Source organism: Crocuta crocuta, unplaced genomic scaffold, assembly GCF_008692635.1.
Source record: "Crocuta crocuta isolate KB4526 unplaced genomic scaffold, BGI_CrCroc_1.0 scaffold95, whole genome shotgun sequence".
NCBI classification, from domain to species: domain Eukaryota; kingdom Metazoa; phylum Chordata; class Mammalia; order Carnivora; family Hyaenidae; genus Crocuta; species Crocuta crocuta.
The window spans coordinates 9,567,588-9,587,227 of NW_027530971.1; the positions used below are offsets into that span (position 1 = coordinate 9,567,588).

Here is a 19,640-nt window from a genome sequence, read left to right on the forward strand (position 1 = left end):
TGTAGAGAAACTTACATGGAATCATCTGTATAAAATGCCGGGTAGATTGTGGGGCGCACAGTAGGTGCAAAAAATTCCCTTCCTTCTCGTATGCATACACAGACTCCTCTTAGCATTGTTTGATGGAGACTGCCTTTCTGCAGGCTCATAAAAAAAGGCCCGCAAGACACACACATTGGGGGCATTTATACAGATTACTTTCATCTTAAAATACTAACTTTTTTTTTTTTAGGACTGGCCACAGAATTGGTATTTTTAAATAAAGAGCATATAACATATCAAACTTCTTGAGCCTGGACACTAGTTTATTTCGGAAACAACCCAAATGTCTCACCGTGTTAGAGGACATATTTCCACATGGAATGACCCCAGGCAGTGAGTGTTGGGATTGCTCACAATGGGTGATGTGCCAGTTTGACTGAAGTCCCAGGATTTTTCGACCATCTCCAGCCCATGTGCCTGCTTGGGTGTAGATGCACGAACATACACACACACGTCCAGGCCACACAGACACAGGTCATTCTCTCTGCTTCTGTCCAAGTTCCCTTTGTGCTTTTCATCTAAGCAAAGTCCACCGTTACTCACGTCCCATCTGTGACTCTGTGCACAGGTGAATTGGATCTTTGGGATCAGGAGAGAGGGGCAAATAGAATGAAGAGAACTGCTTGTGACCCCTCCACAGGACATTAAGAAAGAACTCAACGGGCACCTGGGTGGCTCATTTGGTTAAGCAGCTGATTCTTGATTTTGCCTCAGGGCATGATCTCACCATTTGTGTGTTTGAGCCCCCATGTTAGGCTCTTTGCTGACAGAGCAGAGCCTGCTTGGGATTCTTTCTCTCTCTCCCTCTAGCTCTGCCCTTCCCCTGCTCATGCTTTATCTTTCTCTCTCAAAATAAATAAAATAAACATTAAAAATTTTTAAAAAAGAAGAGGAAGGGGCTCAAAGCAGGGACCAGCGAGTAGCTATGTGGACTAGGTAGAGTCTCGCAAATAAATAAAAATATGAGGTTTGGAGACTGAGCATACTTGAAATCAAGCCACTTAACATCTCTGTGACCGTGAACATCTCTATCAAAGCCTCAGATGCCTCCTCTCTGAAATTAGGGATGAAAGTACCACAGTCTATGGCATTGAGTGGTTCAGAGGATTCAGTGAAATGATATAGGGGTTGGCCCTTTACAATAGCACCTGCCACTTAGTGAGCACTCAAAGTAACAGTGGTGGTTGTTTCTGTTTCTGGAAAATCTTCTGACCTCTTACGCATATATTCCCTAATTCCCAGCCTCCTCTGGATCCTGAGTCCTCCCCTCCCTGGAACCTTTGGGCAGGAGTAGGGGACAGAGACAAACTAATCCCACTCTTCTACCAAAGACCCTTTTATTTTGGCTCCTTTAGTTTCCATCTTTAAAAGATTTTGTTACTCCAGAAACCGTGCCCATATTAAATAATGTATTCCCTGTCTCAGGCAGCACCCCGCCGTAAGTTTATGCATCTCCAGCATAAAGCAGAGGTACGTCTGGGATCCTAGGATGGGGTTCACTGTGTGGCTCTCACACATGCAAGGGAAGGAGCTGGAAGCTATGAGAGCTCCCCTAAGATGCTCAGGACCCCACTGAGCCACATAAGAGGCAGCAGTGGGCGTCGACTGGCCTCCTACTCTTCCTACGTCAGGATCTCTGTCTCAGAGTTTACAGGTGAAAGTTGGAGCTGCCCCTGTGTCACCCCTTTTCCTAGATGTGTGTTTCCATTTGCAGCTCCCTGGACAGGCAGCAGCGCTCGGTGCCCTCCCGATGGCCCCAGTGGGAGGCAGCTGGGTTTTTCCACCCTGGGTCTGGCATAATCATTTCTTTCTCCATCCAGTGGTGACACTGACCACTCATGACAGCCTCAGCTCAGCCAGACGTCCTTCCTTCCAGGGTGGGAAACAGCGTGGTGGGGATGTGAGAGAGGGTGGAATGGACAGACACCAGGACATTTTGCTTTAGTGAAACGCATTTCCCTAAATTGACCACAGCGTGGCTTGTACCTGCAAACTCACAGCTGGCTGATTTTCCACCCTCCTGAGAGGGGGCTTCCACACCTCCAACTCTCACTTTCTGGGAACACAAAACCAGTGTGTGTACAGCAGTGCCTTTTACTCACAGTTTGTTTATCCATGTCCAACAGGCTCCCATTTTCCTTTTTTGTTTTGTTTTAAGAGGCATGATTTCTTGTCTCTTTTTCTCTGTGCCTTTCTTTCTCTTTTCCATGTTCTATGTTGCTTTGGTGATCTGGTGGTGAAGGGCAGAAGGTAAGGAGAATATTGTTTCCATTTCAGGTGTGATTCCAGCCTTTTGTGAGTTCAGACAGACAGCACACCTCTTAGCCTTCAGCTTGAATCCTGATTCTCAAACTATTTTTATGGCCACAGAGGGCAACAGTGGGTGGCTAGCATGCCACCCAAGCATGGACTATCTCAGGCTCTTACAGAGCGTGGAAGAGAGACATGAGAGAGAGAGAGGTCTTTCCCACAAGAATTCATGGTAGAAAAACACAGTTTGCCCTGTGGGATGGCAAAACTTGAGGAAGGAAGTGACTAGATATTTCCAGTAACTTCTTTGCCAGCATAGAGTAAGTCACTTCTTTTATTTTACATCTTTCTTCTGTAAAATGGGAAGATTTAGTTAGGAGTTTTCTAAGATCTTTTCCTATTCATAGATTTTCAAATCAGATGTTGTAATCCAGTTTTCAGGCCTGTGTGGACTGGAGCTGTAATACAAATGGGAAGCTTGATATAGGAAAGTATGAGCAAAGCCATGTGTTAACTGTGGGGACATCCAGGGAAATAAGGAACAGTCCCTGTCTTCAAAGTATTTACTGGCCTCTCTGACCAATTGAGTCTAATGCATTCAGCATAGCAATGAAGGAATAATTGTCCTCTCTGACAAGTTAAAAGAATGTGACTCCCATTACCCAGGTCCCTGTGACAGCCGGATGGTGGCACCCTACCTTGGGCAGTCTGCATGTCTGCCATTTTCTTTTCCCTTAGGGAATGTGGCATCCTCTTTCCAAAAATCAATTTCAATTTAATTCTACTTTCATTGCCTGACATACAATGTCTTGGTCTTCTTTAAGTCCCCATACTTAAAATTTTTGATTGTCAAATGACCCTTTGAGAGACCCAAATTTGGGGATGCTACTAGACCTGTTCAGGCCTTCCAGAGAGATCTACATCTACTAAAATGACTGTATAGTTTTGTCTTCAGATTATTCTACTGTTTGCTATTAAGCGATTCGTATGAAGCCACAGTTCAAACTAAAATCTAGAAGTTGCCATATTGACACATATTGGCAGTGATGTAATTCTTGCTCTAGCCTTCCCAAACATAATATTGTTCAGTCAGTCATCACATAATTTATATGGTTTACATGGCTCAAAATTGGATTCAAACTACATAGTCTACTGAAATAGCGCCTGTACCCAGAAAGTGGTAGCTGCTACAACTTACGAAAAAGAGGTGACTTTGCTTTATTTAATCGTGCGTCAAATGGAAGACAGACTACAGAGCTGCTGGGGAGCTGTGTGTATTCTGCTTAATGTGGTCAGTTCTATTATTTATCAGTTGTGGTTTTGATCCTCCAAGAAGAAAGGGAGGTGGTAGGAAGAGCTAGCTTGTGGGCTCTGGATGTACACACTTGTGTTGTGAAAACAGTAATTTGACGTGAGATGGTCACATTACTGTTCTGGTACTTCTGAACACACCATCACACTTCAGTTGTTATTTCTCCTTACTTCTCAGGGTATATTCTTTATGTTTAATGGCTTCCTGAAAATCAGTAAACTCTGAGAGTATGGGGCTATCGAAGCAGAGATTATAGAACCCCCAGGAAAGAGCTCAGGGAAGTAAATATTCCTTTAACTCTGTGTGTGTGTGTGTGTGTGTGTGTAACTGTGATGTGCAGACACAGTGCCAGGGGCTGGGGGTATAGCAACGAATATTTCACAGGATAGGTGTGATTCTGCACTCATGGAATTTCCTGCATGTAGGTATGTAGCTAGTTGGATAAATGCTCTAAAGAGGAGTGGGGGCACTCAGAGGATGGATACGTGACTCATCAGAGGTCAGAGTCCCTTCGAGGCTGAGTGCTGAAGAATGAGTCATGCTAACCAAGTGAGTATAGCTGAGCTTGCCAGGAACCAGGTGTTCTGACTCTTTGTCTTCTGCCCCAGCAGTCTCTAAAAGCCATTTTCAAAAAAGGCAAATGAGAAAAAACAGTAGCTGAGTAGATCCTAGCGGGAAGGTATTCATTTTTTGACACGCCTGGGTCGCTCAATTGGTAGATTGTCTGACTCTTGATTTCGGCTCAGGTCATGATCTCATGGTTCTTGAGATCGAGCTCCTCTTCAGGCTCTGCACTGGTGTCACAAAGCCTGCTTGGGATTCTCATTCTCTCTCTCTCTCTCTCTCTGCCCCTCCCCTGCTCATGCTCTGTCTCTGTCCCAAACAAAAAATTAAAAAATATATATTAAAAGAAAACAGTGATATCTTACCCACCTTCAGCTTGGAAAGTGTCATTGCTCTGTGCTTCTCCCCCATTCAGTACCCTCTCTGTGCCAACACATATCTTAAGAGAAGATAAGACACTTAATGATTAGGGATGTGTTCTGCAGTATCCAACACATGGGTAGTCAGAGCCTACTTACCACACCTGTGACCAGGTAAAGAGACCTTGAAAAATAGCATCACCTTATTGAGTCTTAGTTTCTTCCCCTATTAACTGGGGATACTCATACTTGTATGACACATTGGGCTTTTGTAAAGAGATCATGTTGAAAAATACTTCTACAATGCCAGTGAGTAGTAACTCCCCCAAATGATAGTTCATATTAATAGCATCACATTATGTTGTGATCATCTGATTATTTGTCTCACTTTCTTCATAAAACTGCTAACTCATAGTAAAAAATGTTTCTCTTTCATATCTGTATGCCCAGTTTCTAGTTTAAGGCATGATTATAATAGAATCTCTGTAAGCATTAGTGAACAAAAGAGGAACAGAAGGAATGAATGATTTGCAAAGAGGAGGGAAGAAAGGAAAATGAAGGCAGACAGGGAGGGAAAAGGAGGAGGCAATGAAAGAATGATCGATTTTTCAATTGCTCTTTGATTGGTGCTGTTACATTTTTCTTAGATTGTGTGTCAAGCTTCTTTACAAGAGTTATTATTTTGGAAACCAATCATTCAGGATTCCGAGAATTTAATAAACTCTCCAAGCACTTTTTTTTTCCTCCCTGTGCCTCCTCTTACAGACAAGAGAGGCAGATTTAGACATTTCTGACAATGAAACTAAGCAAGAGAATAAAGTCCAGATCATTAGGACCCTTGGGATCAAAACACAGAATCCAGGTTTCAGAACTGGCCGCAGCTCGGGGAACTCTTGTTAATTGTAACAAGGATGTGGATGCAATAAACATTCTGAGGTTTATCTTGCTTTAATGACTTGTCTTGAGTGGCTTTGATCTTTATATTTGATAATCACTTTCAAATGGTCTAGTGTGTTCGGAAATTGGAGTAGTGCTTCAGGGACTCGAGATCTTCCTTGGGAATGACAGGCTACAATCAGCATTTGCAAATCGGCAGTGCTATAGGACTTGCTCTACAAGTTGTAGAAACAAGTCAACCACCTGTGGAGGCAGTGAACACCCTGGTCCAGTGATGAGAGCAGGTTTCCTGATGAGAAAAATACAGTGGACCTTCGGAGCTAAGGCCAGTTTCCTACAGCTGCATGAGCAAGCTAAAAAGAGAATCATGTCTCTCGGGCCCTTTTCATGAGTTAGGCATGCTTCTAGGCACTTTCTCATGTGTCACCTCCTTGAATTTTTATACTCCTCTGTCTAGCGTGAGTTTTATAATCCCCATTTTAGAGGTGAGGAAATTGAGGTTCAGAGAGATTCAAGTCACTTCATTAAGGTCACAGGGACACTTCTTGGCAGAAGAGGTAAGACTTGAACCCTAGAATGTCTCTCTCTCAAGATGAGGCTTTTTCCCAAAAAAGTCATAAAGCCAGTGGTTACAATGATGACATTTCTTGGTGTCATAATGGCAGAAGAAAATCGTGAATGCAAAAATGTGTATCATGAACTTTGATGTACTTGTACCCCATTTTCATACTGTTGAATGAAAAATAGACCTGAGTCCAGAACAGTTCTATCTAGAACTCTGTTTAAGAACATTTTATTATGAAGGTAAGGAGCAGTGGGTCTTATATGTAAGACAGTCCTTCGTATGAAGTTTAAGTAGAATAAGTCTCTAAGGCACTCCATTTAAATGTTATGCTGTTGTATTTAAAAATTCCTTTAAAAAGAGATGTTCTTGTTTCTGTGGTACTCTACTGCCTTTTCCTTTAACCCGAAGGAACTGTCACCAGCCTCTAGCTTAGAGGGGGCATATTCACAGCCAGCTGCATCTCAGACAAACTCTCCGAAAGTCAAGGGCATCAGCACTTGGCCAGCACCACTCCTGTGACCTGCCTACACCATATTGGAGCCCAGGGACCAGAACTGTGGCAGGACACTTCTCAAAAATCTCCTCAGATACCACTTCAACAGTAGGGAAGTGAGTTGGCTCTAAGTGGGAATAGAAACAAACACTGGTCAGTGTTGATCTGGGTTCACTGTGAGATGTACCTCTGACCAGCCATCTGTAAAATGGGAGAGCCAGTGCACTCTGTTTCTAGAGCTGGAAAACTCTGGGCCTTTCATAATTTCATTCAAGGGATCTGTTGTTGTTCTGCCTTTTGAATATACTTCCCTTTTGCTTCCCTTTCAATAAAACAGGCCCTGACAGCCCTCTCATTGAGGTTATTACAGAGTTGTACCATCTCAGGCCAGTGCATTTAGGAAATATGTTACTGGCACTCACCAGCGAGTGAGATGCATAAAGAAAATATTCTAATGACAGTTGAGTTGAGAGAGCTTTGATCTCCCTCCAGAATTGCTCTCATGGCTTTGAAATGCAGTTCTGGCAGAGGGGTAAAGTCTGGGCGCCTTGGCACTCTGAGCTGGGCCCCCCCTGAAACTAACATTCCAGGGGACCCACAACCTTTAGAGTAGGATCCAGGGGCACCGGCTGTGCAGGAAGAGATACCGAGACACCTCTCTAGAGAGGCAGCTTGGGGAGAGGGTCTGAGTTAGAAGGGGCTTTCCAATTTAGCCCAACACTTCCCAAACTCTGTTGGTTGTGCTGCTATTTGATTGTTGGCAGAGGTAGAGGCTAGGGTGGAGAGAAAGGATTATGGTCACACATGTTCAGGAATAGTCATGCACTGTCTGCTCTGTTCCCCAGTGTGCATACTAAAGGCTCTGATAATTCTTGTGATGAAAAAAAAAAAAGTATGTGTTGTTTAACACAGCATGTTCTAAACCCATTTGAATCAGAAAACTTCCTTAAAATATGCATCTGCTTCTTGCAGATTTACCCCTCTTTAGGCTGTGATTTGGAAAACACCAATCTAATCATAAACTCACCCAACAGATAGGGATTCTGAGCTGCAGACCAGGCAACAGAGTGTAGTGAAAGAGGCCAGAGCTGAAGCAATACACATTCTGCATGGGGGTGCTCAGCTGAGGGGGAGCCCAGGGCTGCAGCCCCTCCCATGTTTGACTCTCTAAGCAATGCACCCTTGCAGGGAACTGTGTCCACCTGAATGAAGAGGTGATATTACTAATTTATGAAAAAGTGCTGCTGCATGCAGGCTGGTGAACAGAAGTTTATTGTCAGGACCTTCTTCAATACCTCAGGCAAATCACCTCACTTCCCTGAGCCTGGACTTCCTCGTCTTGTGTTGAAGTTCTGCAGTTAAGAGAGTGGTGCTCAATCACTGTTAATCCGTGGTTGTCTTTCTGTCTCTCTTGCTCACTTGCTCATTCACTCACGTAAATTGTAGGGAGCACAGAGATTATAAAGACTTGGCCCCCACCTGCATGAAGCTCATAGTCTGACGGAGGAGATAGGTGCTCACAGAGAAGGTAACATAAGCAGGGTGATAAGTACCAGAATCAGGAGGGGGAGGCTCTGAGGAGGGAGAAGTCATTTTATAGCTAGAGGTGATCATTTTGGTGCTGCTAATAATTAACATTGTAATAACAATAATGTAACAAAAATAGCCTATGCTAATAATTCTACATGCCAGGCACTGAGTGAGGCACTTTCACTGTGTGGCCTCTAGACACCCTACCCCAGCCTGAAAGGTAGCTGTCATCATCCCATTTTACACATGAGGGTGATCAGGAGTGGATGTATGCTAGACCTTGCAGGAAGATTTTAAAAGTCAGAGGTTCAGGAAGAAGGTTTTGAGGCAGAGGAGGGAAACTAATGGACACACATAGGGGTGAGCATAGCTGGGGAATCCCAGCAGTTCTAGGGCTGGGGGGACCATAAGAACTTGAGGCTCAGGTTTCTGAAGGAAGATGAAGGTTGAATGATAGGGATGAGATGCTGAAAGCCAAGACCTGGGAACCATCCAGAGGCTGACTATTAGTTTGGGGTTTTTTGTTTTTGTTTTTGTTTTTTTGCCAGGAGGAGAAAATAGGAGACCAGAACGTAGAGGGGGCGTATGCCCAGGCTGTGCTGAGCTGTCCCATTTAACCCTGTTAGTGTGCTCACTGACTGCAGAGAGGTAAAGCAACTTGCCTATGGCTGTAGGTCTGTCCATCTAACCCTGAGTAGTACTGGCATGTAAATTAATAAACACACCAAGATTTGGTTTGTATGGATTTTTATGGATCATTGGTAATGATTTTTTTAAATGCATTTGACCAATTAGCAGTGGACACATGGAGCCAACCTTCCCACAGTTGCAAAACAGAAACCCAAGTGGGCTTGAACAAGTCTTTTTCCTTTTCGCCAATCTCCCTAGGTTCTAATAGCCCCTCTCCATTTGACCTGCTCTGCTCTTCCCTCCATTCACTGGCAGGAAGGATTAAACATTCTCTTAAAGAGGTAGGGGGGAGAGAAGGGAAAAACCCACGTGGACTTGTGTCCCCCAAGATTGCCCTTCATGATCCAACTCGGCTCTGCATTGGTGGGAATAGCTCAGCCAGCAGGAGGAAAGCTCTTAGCCACAGAGCTCTTTTCCTTTGGGTGGATCACTCCAAAAGAGATGGAGAGGAGAGAGGTTAGAGCAGGGGAGCCAAGAGCTTGGATGGCTACTATAGATTCTTCCTCTTGGGAGTAATGAAGGCTTCTTTTAGTGTGTAAAAAACAAAAACACCTCACATACAAGCAACTGAGAGGCTCCAACATCCCACATCTCCACCTTGGGCCAGGATGAATACCACCCCCAAAAAAGATAGGCGTCTGCAATTACAACCGAATAAACAACCAATTAAAATATCTCCACTGCCCCACCTCACCATATCTTCCCCTCACTAAAGCTTCTCAGTCCAGAGCAGGAGGGCAAAGAGGTGACTTTGTCTAATAACATCTTTGTCCTCTGCCTGAGAGAATGCTTGATGGAAATGGACAAATCAATTAGAAAATAATAAATAATGTGGAAAGGGCTGATCCAAGAAAATCTCGGCTTCTCTTTTGTTTTCACTAGCCCACACATTGTTTCCCTTTTCACTGTGGCCCTGAGTGAGCCTGAAAATGAGGGTGTGCTCATGGGAAGAATTGGACACTTTGAGATTTGTGCTTGGCTTTGTCACTATTTATGTGATCTCTGAACCCTGTCCCTTCATCTCTCAGATGGGAATAAATAATAGGAATAGCTAAACACTTACTGAGGTTTTCTACATGCCAGGTATTATTCTAAGACCTTTATGCTTCCTTTATTACCATCCCAAATCCGAGCAACTCAATGAAGGCAGATTGTTTTGTGTATACAGAAGCTGGGGCAAAATGTAATGAAGTAAATTACCCAGGGTGACCCAAACATCAGGTGGAAGAGCTGGATTCAAACCCAGGATTCTGGCTTGAGAACAGTCATCGTATCTGCCATGTTGCATGGCTTCGAGTACAGCAGACATGGAACGGAAGGTGTTCTCTAGCAAATGGGCTGGTGTACAGCAAGTGCTTAATAAGTGCTGTTTTTCTCTTTTCCTCTTTCCTTGTCTGATCACAGAGTAGACTAGCTGAAACTCCTTAGGAGGCTTCCAGTCTAAGAAAATGAAGGTAGGATTTCCAGTGAGAGAAAGCATGGCCACAAGATTTGGGGTCAATATCTGAGCATATGGCTACCCTTGAGACTGATCAGTTCAACCCAGACATAGCTATGACCTCTCCTGGTCCTGTCTGTATCTCTAACTTATGTTCCCCTTATTTTGAAAAGCCAGAAAAAATTTATGGTCACATGATCAATTATGGGCCCTTGATGATGTGGGGGACCAGAGGGCTCTCTAGGTCTCAGATAGGTCTATTCTCGTTGGAGTAGAGGAATGTGTTTGTGAGCCATAGGAATGCTCTATGAAGCACTAAGGTAGCTGCTGCTAATCCACTGTGTTAGTAAAGAAATAGGCCTTCTAGGAAGGAAACTGGGGCTAAAGTATTTTAGTTCTTTTCTTTCCCAGTGTAAATTCAGCCCCATCAACATCGACTGAGTGCTCACCCGGTGCACGCTCTATGCTGAGAACAGTGTAAACAGAAATGGATAAGGCATGTTCACCACCCCAGGGAGCCACAGACGGTAGTGGATATAGACAGGTGGAGTGATGATTTGGAATAGCATGGATGTGTGTACTTATAGGAAGTGGATGAGTATAGATGTGGTAAAGGAGGAGGTGAGATGGGAGTCAGGGAAGACTTCCTTGAGGGGTAGGCTTTGGATGCATTCATCAGGGAAAAGATGGGGAACAGAGTCTCTGACAGAAGGAACAAACAGCTCAAGTGAAGGCATCTTGGATGAGGCATCATGGTGGGCGCCCTCAACCCATAGTGGGAAATTCGAAGGAGAGAACAGAGAGAGGTGAGGCTAGAGAAGAAGGCAGCGACTTGGAGGCTGTGTTGGGGATCTTGGGCTTACTCTTGCACATACAGGAGGCCCTTCTGTGACTCCAGGAGGGAAAAAGAGAAGGGAGCTATCATATAAGTATGCTACCAGCCAAGATTTGGGCCAACATCTCAAGGACAGATAGCATTATGAAAAAGGAAAACACTTCCAACTCACTGTGCAACCTTTGCAAGTTCTGAAGTTTCTTTACATCTCTTTTCCCTCCTCTGGAATATGGGCATAATAATAATAACTACCTCAGTTTTATTAAGAAGATGAAAGGAGATAATCTATATTAAGTCCGACCACATAGAAGGGCCCATCAAACACTAAATATCATTATTCATAGACTTTATCTCAACTACTACATCAAGCTTCCTGCTTGTTTGTTTATGTATGTTTTTCTTCATTGATTCATTGGTTCCTTTCCAACTTTACTCAAGAAATGATTATCAGCTGCTCCTAAGGATACATGACAGCAGACATAAAATGGGGGCTGAAAGACTCGGGAGAAGGGAGCAAGATGCCTCTGTTGATTTAGAAAACAGTCCATTGAGTAGTGTGCCTGTGATTGATGGGAAGTATTGGCATTTCAGTGGTGATAGGAGATCCAGACTCTGTGAAGGAGGAGTTCATATTTATTGAGCACCTAGGACATGCCAGCCTCTTTTCAAAGACCACCTCTTCTACTCACCAACATGTGTTCATTGTATGTATTACAGAGCTGATGATGATATTAATGGGGAGTTAGTTCACTTTCCTGATACGCCAGTGTCTACAGTGGCAGCCACTCTAAATGCACTATCCCTAAGTCCATTTTACAGACAAATAAATAGAGGCATATAGGATGTAGAGTCATCTGGTGGAGGGAGACAGCCTGATGCCTGGTGACAAAAGCATAGGTTTCCACGGTAGACAGAATTGGCCTGGAAACCCGTTTCTGCAACTTGGGGCAACCTATGTAATCACATTTGGACCATGGGCTCCTTATCTTGAAAACAGAACAATAACGCTTCTTTTTAAGGTTGATGTGCAGATGAAAGCAGGCCTCCTAGTGTAGTTCTGTATTTGTCAAATAAATGGTTTGACATCCGTAGTGAGTGAGTGAAATAGAAAAGAAGCCAAGACTAGGAATATGTGTTGTCTTTTCCATGGTCTGTGTCCTTGATTTACATCCACATTATGTGGCCCTGTCACCACTCAAGATAGCAGAGCCCCGAAGTGCAAAGATATTGATTCTAGGTAAATCTCGATTCTAAACTGAACTCTGCTGTTTGTAAGCTGAGCAAACTTCTCAAGTCTCTTAAACTCACAAGGACTTAATTTTCTCAGCTGTAAAATGGGATCATCTCACTTACCTTATGATATCTTTGGGGGAAGTCATGGAGGTGATGTTTATAAAATGTTCAGCAAAGTGCTTGGCACATAATAACTCTTAATTACTTGGGAAATAGCTGTTATTTGAAGAGTACCGTTTTTGGATGGTGATGACAGCCAAGGTTCTTTTTCTATTACAGAGCATACTTGGATGTTAATGAACTGAAGAACATTCTTAGACTGGATGGATCAACACACCTTAATATCTTCTTTGCGAACTCCTCGGAGGAGGAATTGGCAGGAGTAGCAACTTGGCCTTGGGACAAGGAGGCCCTAATGCACTTAGGTGAGAATTAGAAACTTCTTCAGGAGGAAACTGGATTAGCTCAGGAATAAATTTAGTGGCAGTGATAATGATGATGGTGAGCATACCCGTGATGGTGGTGTTGGTAGTAGTGATGGCGAGCAATCTGTTTATCTCTTTTTTAGTGCACAGAACTCTCTAGCATTTCTTATCTCATTTTAACCACCTAGCATTGCTCTGAAGAAAATAACATGGTACTATTAGCCCTGTTTTACCAATGGGGAAACTTAGATCCCCAGAAGGAATAGGTCTTGTCCAAGGTCATGCACAAGTCCGTGGCAGAGCCACGTTTGTAATTCAAGTTTCCAACTCTGTCCATTGATTACTTCCTCTATAAACCCCTTGCCTCTTAGTGCATGCAAACATCCTCTCAGCCTGGTAGCCACTTTGTGCTAACACAGCTAAGTCATGCGTTGGCTTGAGAGATACCAAAGAGACCAGAGAAAGTGAGTCATTCCTCCATGTTCCACCAACACCACCAGGAGCTCTTCTTCCATTCAAAGTGTGCATATCCATAAACCAGACGTAAGTTAACACAAACCAATCACTGGAAGTCAGAAAAGACCATGGTTTCTGAACTAGGCCCTATAAGCAAACACTGTAGTTCTTTAATTTTGATTTTTCCATGCTCTCTTCTAGTACATGTCTATATGAACACATGCATTTTTTAACTTGTGCATATTTAAAGTCACAGCATAGATAAGATTTAATTTTCTGTTTTTGCTTAATATTATGCTCCCTACATTTTTTTCCTAGTGCTAGCAGTCTTCCTCATCACTTCCACTCCACCCTTTTTTCACTTAACATCACAAGACAAAAGCATCCTTCTGGGTAATTTCTATCTTTCTATAGATGATGTTTCTAATGACCACATAATATTCCACTGAGTTTGCTCAACCATTTTTCCCTTGATAGAATGATCCCATTGTTTGCAGCTATGGATAACAGTGCCTCCCTCAGTGAGTGTCTTCCTCGGGGAAGGTTAGAGCTCAGCAGAGTGACAGTGCTGGGTGTTCCTCTGCTGCCCCGTGATACTCCCAGAGTCTACACTTTTTTTTTTAAATTTTTTAATGTTTTATTTATTTCTAGGAGAGAGAGAGACAGCGTGAGCAGGTGAGGGTCAGAGAGAGAGGGAGTCACAGACTCTGAAACAGGCTCCAGGCTCTGAGCTGTCAGCACAGAGCCCGATGCGGGGCTCGAACCCATGAACCGCGAGATCATGACCTAAGCGAAAGTTGGATGCTTAACCGACTAAGCCACCCAGGCGCCCTCAGAGTCTACACTTTCAATCTGCAGTATCTTGGAAATGAGGGACTCTGCAACTTCACATGATGAAGACTTCAAACTCTAGACTTAGTTCCCTCTAGACTTCTCTTATTTTCCACTTACTTTTAAGGGAATGAAACCTATTCTCTGTGTGTGTGCGTGCGTGTGTGTGTGTGTGTGTGTGTGTGTGTGTGTACACATGCATTCATGTATGCAAGTGTGCTGTTGCAGAAAGAGAGGTAGAGACAAAGATAAATGTGTAGTGGCTTCCACCTGGGGGAATTTTATCTCCTAGGAGATATCCGGCCATGTCTAGAGATACTTTGGGCTGTTACAAATGCGGGGATGCTACTGGCATCTAGTGGGTAGAGGACAGTGAAGCTGCGAAATCTGTGGATGTAACCAGAAAGAATTAACCAGTCCAGAATGTCAGTCATGCTGAGACTGAGAAACTGTGAGCTAGATGATGACTGGGTAGAACAGACAGCGAGACGGGCAGACAGAGGTTGGGCAGAAAAGCGCGTGCAGCCTAGGCACACTCGAAGGTAGGTGATCCATTCCCATCACATGCCTCATATGATGTATGGGAATCCTGCTGGCCCAGAGCAGCACACATGGTGGTTCTCAGCTATAATTCCACTTGGCAGTATGGCCTTAGGCAAGTCTCTTTCCTTCCCCAAGTCCCAATTTGCTCATATTGTAAATGAACAGGTTAGACTAGATGGTTTCCCGGGACAGTTCTCAGCACTGAAATGCTGTCCTATTGGAAAAGCAGCTGAAAGTCTCTTGATCAGTCTTAGAAGGGTTGAACAGCAGGCTTCTAAGTTAGAGGAAATACTCCTGATGATTCGGTGAATTTCAGAGGCTGGCTCAGGACCAGAAATACAGAAGGCTATAAATCCATAGCATGTTATAGTATTTCAAGATGATGTCAGGCTCAAGCTATTTCACCTTTTAAGAGAAGCAGTGAAACAGGACTCGAGCTCTGTGTTGTCGCTCTGTGAAAAGGGGTGAGTCGGGAGGGGATGAGGTAAAACAAACAGCTGGCCCGGGCAGTAAGTCTGCAGTCTGGTCATTATCCATGGAAATACCTGTGGGGTCCTACACCTTTCCACCCACCCCTCCCAGTACCTTAATGTTGAAGCTTCATGGAGAGACAGAGAACCTTGGCATTGTTGCAGCTGTTTATTTTAGAGCTCACCAGAGATACAAAGTCACTCTTCTAAGATCACACAGCAGGGTCAAGCAGAATGGGGGTGGCCTCCCATGTGAGGCTAACAGCCTCTGGCCCCTTAGCCTGCCGTCTCCTTGTCCTGACAAATGCTGGCCAGAAGCACTTTCTCTGCACTAGACCTGATCAAACCCAGCTTATTAGAACCATACATATATTTTACCATCTTTTCCTACTGTGATGCCATGATCCCTGGAAAAAGGCTTGGGTGGGAAGGGGATTATGTTTCATATTATGATTGACAGGAAATAATTGAGAGAGATTTCCTGTCTCATTTCTCTTCCTCCCTGCCTCTCTGCCTGCCCCTTCTCACACACACACGTGTGTGCATACACCCCTGCACACCCTCTCATACATCTTTATCTTTGTGCTAGAAGGCCCTGAGCAGTTCAGAATTAATAGACTCTGTGAGCCCCATGGCTGAGTAAGCTCACCCTCCTGGCTGTTCAATCCAAGAGAAAACTCCCCCCACGCCTGCCAGTTCAAATCAAGGCTCTGCCCCATCACCATTCTTTTATAAGGCACTGCTCTGCACTTAAAATCGTTCCTTGCAGTGTTCAGACCTGAATTTTAACCTTCTCTTAAACACATTTGTATTTTAAAGTTTAAATATCTCCCTACCAGCCTATGTATTTCTCCAGTGCCTAAACTGGACATGAAAAATGCTGTCCATTGATTCTGCTGAAGTCTGTTCCATCGATCTCCCCAAGCTAAGCCAGACTCAATCTTCTAAGACATATGGGGTAGACGACTTCTCGAACTAGAAGATACCGACCAGTCATCTGGCGCTCTTGTTAGAATACAGATTCTGATTCTTCTAGGTCTGGAGTGAGGCCCCAGATTGTGCATTTTTCCATCACCTTCCAAGTGATGATCATGCTGCTGATTCCTCAAGACACTCTTAGAGTAATGAGTAGTTAGTAAGGTACCACTGAATGTGCAGTGTTAGACTAGCTGCTTATGTATGCTTGGTTAGAGCTCAGAACACTTCTTTAGTTGGCTTAGCATTCAGCAAAGATTCAACAGACATTTAATGAGATGCCATATTCCAGGCCCTGTGATTGGCATCAGCTGTAGAAGTCATTAAGAGGCCTGGCTCTGGAAGCTAAGCATCTTGAGTTCAAATCCCAGCTTGACACCTTACTGACTCCTGATCATGAGCCAGTTACTTAACCTGTCTAGGAATCAGTGCTCTCCTCTAGGGGTTGTTAGTTGATAAACTATGATTAGATGCATGAAACACTGAGCACAGGGCCTAAGGACACTTGATAAATGCTCAAGAAACATTGGCTATAATGACACTGTCATAATGATGAGCACAACGCAATGCTGGCTATCCTGAGTGCTTATTCTCATAGAGCACCAGAGGTGAAGTGGGATTCAGAGGTGGTAATCAATTTGGCCAATGTCACAGTGTTGGTGAAGAACCGAGAACTGGGACCAAAGTATCTGATCACGAGGGCTTCATTTCAACAAGAGTGTGCATAATGATTGTAAACCAGGGCATGCCTTACTGTTGAAGGACAAGGTGGCAGCAGAAATATCTAGCAGCCCAGAAATCAAAGTCCTTGAATGCCTATCGTGCCCCTTCTTTTAAGTTTGAGATCACCTTGGTGAAGTTGTCTTACTTCTTCAGGCATTTGTGTCTTTATCTGAAAAATGAAGGTACTGGCAAAAAATGACTCTTGGGACTCCTTCCTACCTAAATGATGATTCATATCACAAGTTGTAACAGTTCTCAGGCCGGTGGAGTCACAGGGTGGAGAAGCCTGTGGTTACTTGGGGAAGCACCCCATTTACCTGCAGTTGATTGGGGGATTTCTGCACCAGGAAGCAGGGTGCCCCACTTGCTTAATGCTCTGTCTTTCCCCTTGCAGGTGGCATTGTCTTGAACCCATCTTTCTATGGTATTCCTGGGCATACCCACACCATGATCCATGAGATCGGGCACAGCTTGGGTCTCTACCACATCTTCCGAGGCATTTCAGAGATCCAGTCCTGCAGTGATCCCTGCATGGAGACGGAGCCATCCTTTGAGACTGGTGACCTCTGCAGTGACACCAACCCAGCTCCAAAACACAAGTTCTGCGGCGACCCAGGACCAGGGAATGACACCTGTGGCTTCCATAGCTTCTTCAACACCCCTTACAACAACTTCATGAGCTATGCAGGTAGGGACCCCTGCTTTGTAGGGCACACATGGCCGGATGTCACACACGGGCTCCAGCCCTGGTTCAGAGTAGTCTGGACAAGGCCTTCCTTTTCTAAGACTTCTTCATTCCAACAGTCCCTCATCCCAGACGATCTGGGTAATAGTCCTTGTATGAGACCTCAGGGGTACTTGGAAGTTGTTGTATCTGAAGACTCCTCAGAACGATATACTTTAGGGGTGCCTGGGTGGCTCAGCTGGTTAAGCGTCCGACTTCGGCTCAGGTCACATCTCATGGTTTGTGGGTTCGAGCCCCATGTCGGGCTCTGTGCTGACAGCGAGCTCAGAGCCTGGAACCTATTTCAGATTCTGTATCTCCCTTTCTCTGACCCTCCCCTGCTCATTCTCATTCTCTCTCTCTCTCTCTCAGAAATAAATTAAAAAACATTAAAAAGTTTTTTAAAAAGAAAGATATACTTTAGGAAGCTGACTGGGGCCCAATGTGAGAAAACCTGGGTAGAGTTCTAGCTCTGTCTCGGAATCACCTGATGCCTTTGGGTCTATCACATCCCCTCTTAGGGTCTCATTTCGCTCAAGAAAATGGAATCTTTGGATCCAAGGAACGTTGGAGACGTTTCCTGCTAATTTTGCAACTTTATTTTCTAAGCTGGTGGTTACTGCAGTCTTTTTTTCCTTTTCTTCCTTTTTTTTTCTGCAACTTTTTCTTAAACATAAAGGTCTCATACCCTCCTTTACTATTTTGCTACAAAAAAAAATAGAATGCTTTTGGTTTTGCAAATAGGAAATTACATGAGATGGGGCTATCTTTTCCTAATTCCATATATCCTGTCAAAACCTTTTTTTTAATATACCATCAGTAATAGTGCTAAGGTCTCATTCTTTGGGTTCAAGGATATTCTGTACTTCTTTTAGAATGTCAAGGCCACTTGTAGCCCTTAGAGCGTTTTTGGAAAATTAAACAACAAGGCCATTTCAGCCTTCACTGATGGCCTCTTAGACCAAGAGCCATAGGGCTCAATCCACAAATTGCACATGGTAGCCCAGCATTGAATTATATTATATTGTTCAATTTAAGTGTCTCTTGCCTCTATGAAAACAAGTGAGTTCTGTGAATGCAGAGATTATCTCTAATGCACCACGGTATTCTTAGCAGCTAGCACAGAACCTGGTGCTTAATAAATGTTTGTTAAGAAGAAAGGCAGGGAGGGAAGAAAATGAATAAATTCTCATAAAGGAATACAAAAGTGATTCTTATCAATAACAACATTTCTACTTGTATAAAAGTTTGTGGTTCAAAAAGGACATTAATACACACTATCTCATTTAACTCACAATGAATCTGTGGGGTAGAAACTATCCCCATTTTACAGATGACAGGACTGAGACTCACCAAAGTCCTTTGCCCCAGATCACACATCAGACCCCAAGCATTTTTTTTTTCCTCTTCTACTCTTGTGAAGAGTTTCCTCTTCACCTTTTTGGAAGAGACTACTGATGGGTGCATAGAAAGTGGAACAACAGGCTGGTTTTCATATGCTGTTCTCCAGAGATGGGGGTGTGGCAGCTCTTCTGCATGACTGTGGGGGAGCTCTAGGTGGGACTCCATCTCTGCCTGAACTAGGACACCTCCCTTTCAGCTAGTTCCCATTTCTTCTGGAGTTTGGGCTCAGATTGCATTTGAACAGAGGATTCTGTTGCTGAAACCCAGTGAATCTGATGATCCCCAGTGGTTCTCCCTGCCTTCCTGTTTGGGCTGATGACTTCTGGGAGCCTCTTCAGTTTAAGGCTCATATCCTTCAAACCCAAGTTCTCCAGAAGCGTTGACCACCAAACCTTAGCACCATAAAGGGGTCTTTAGGTTTAGGTCTTTAAAAAAAAAACAAAACAGTGCTGAGTATTGCCTCAAAAACGGATTCCCACTAGGCTCCCCTTTCCAGCCAAGCTGACATCCCACATCCGGTGCCCTGTCCCTTCACGCAGCCCTACTTACATTCCATTTCTGTAGCACCTTTCCTTAGCCAGCTCGATGCACATGGAAAATAAACAATAACATGAATTTGGAAGTTTGCCGGATTCTTAGGGGCCTCAGAGCTGCCACTAGCTACCAGACCCCCATAAACTAAATCTTTTTTTTGTTCCCCTTTGTACAGATCTAAAGGGTGATTGATTTACTGTTGTTTTTTTAAAGGAACCCCTCAGCTCAGTGACCCATTAACAGCAGAACTAATTCACTGAGCTACGATAACAAACTTACACCCGCAAAAGCATATTCAAGGCGACCACGAGCTTTGAAATGTTTGTTTTCCTTAGGATCTCTGATAG

General features: G+C 44.0%; 1 protein-coding gene across 1 annotated transcript in view; it reads left to right on the plus strand.

Annotated features, from left to right (window-relative positions):
* Positions 1 to 19,640, plus strand: part of PAPPA (pappalysin 1) — a 243,099-nt gene that overhangs the window by 40,954 nt on the left and 182,505 nt on the right. Inside the window, exons 4-5 of the mRNA XM_077769774.1 lie at positions 12,488 to 12,633; positions 17,026 to 17,319. Coding sequence (XP_077625900.1) covers positions 12,488 to 12,633; positions 17,026 to 17,319 — 440 coding nt within the window. The remainder of the gene's footprint in view (positions 1 to 12,487; positions 12,634 to 17,025; positions 17,320 to 19,640) is intronic.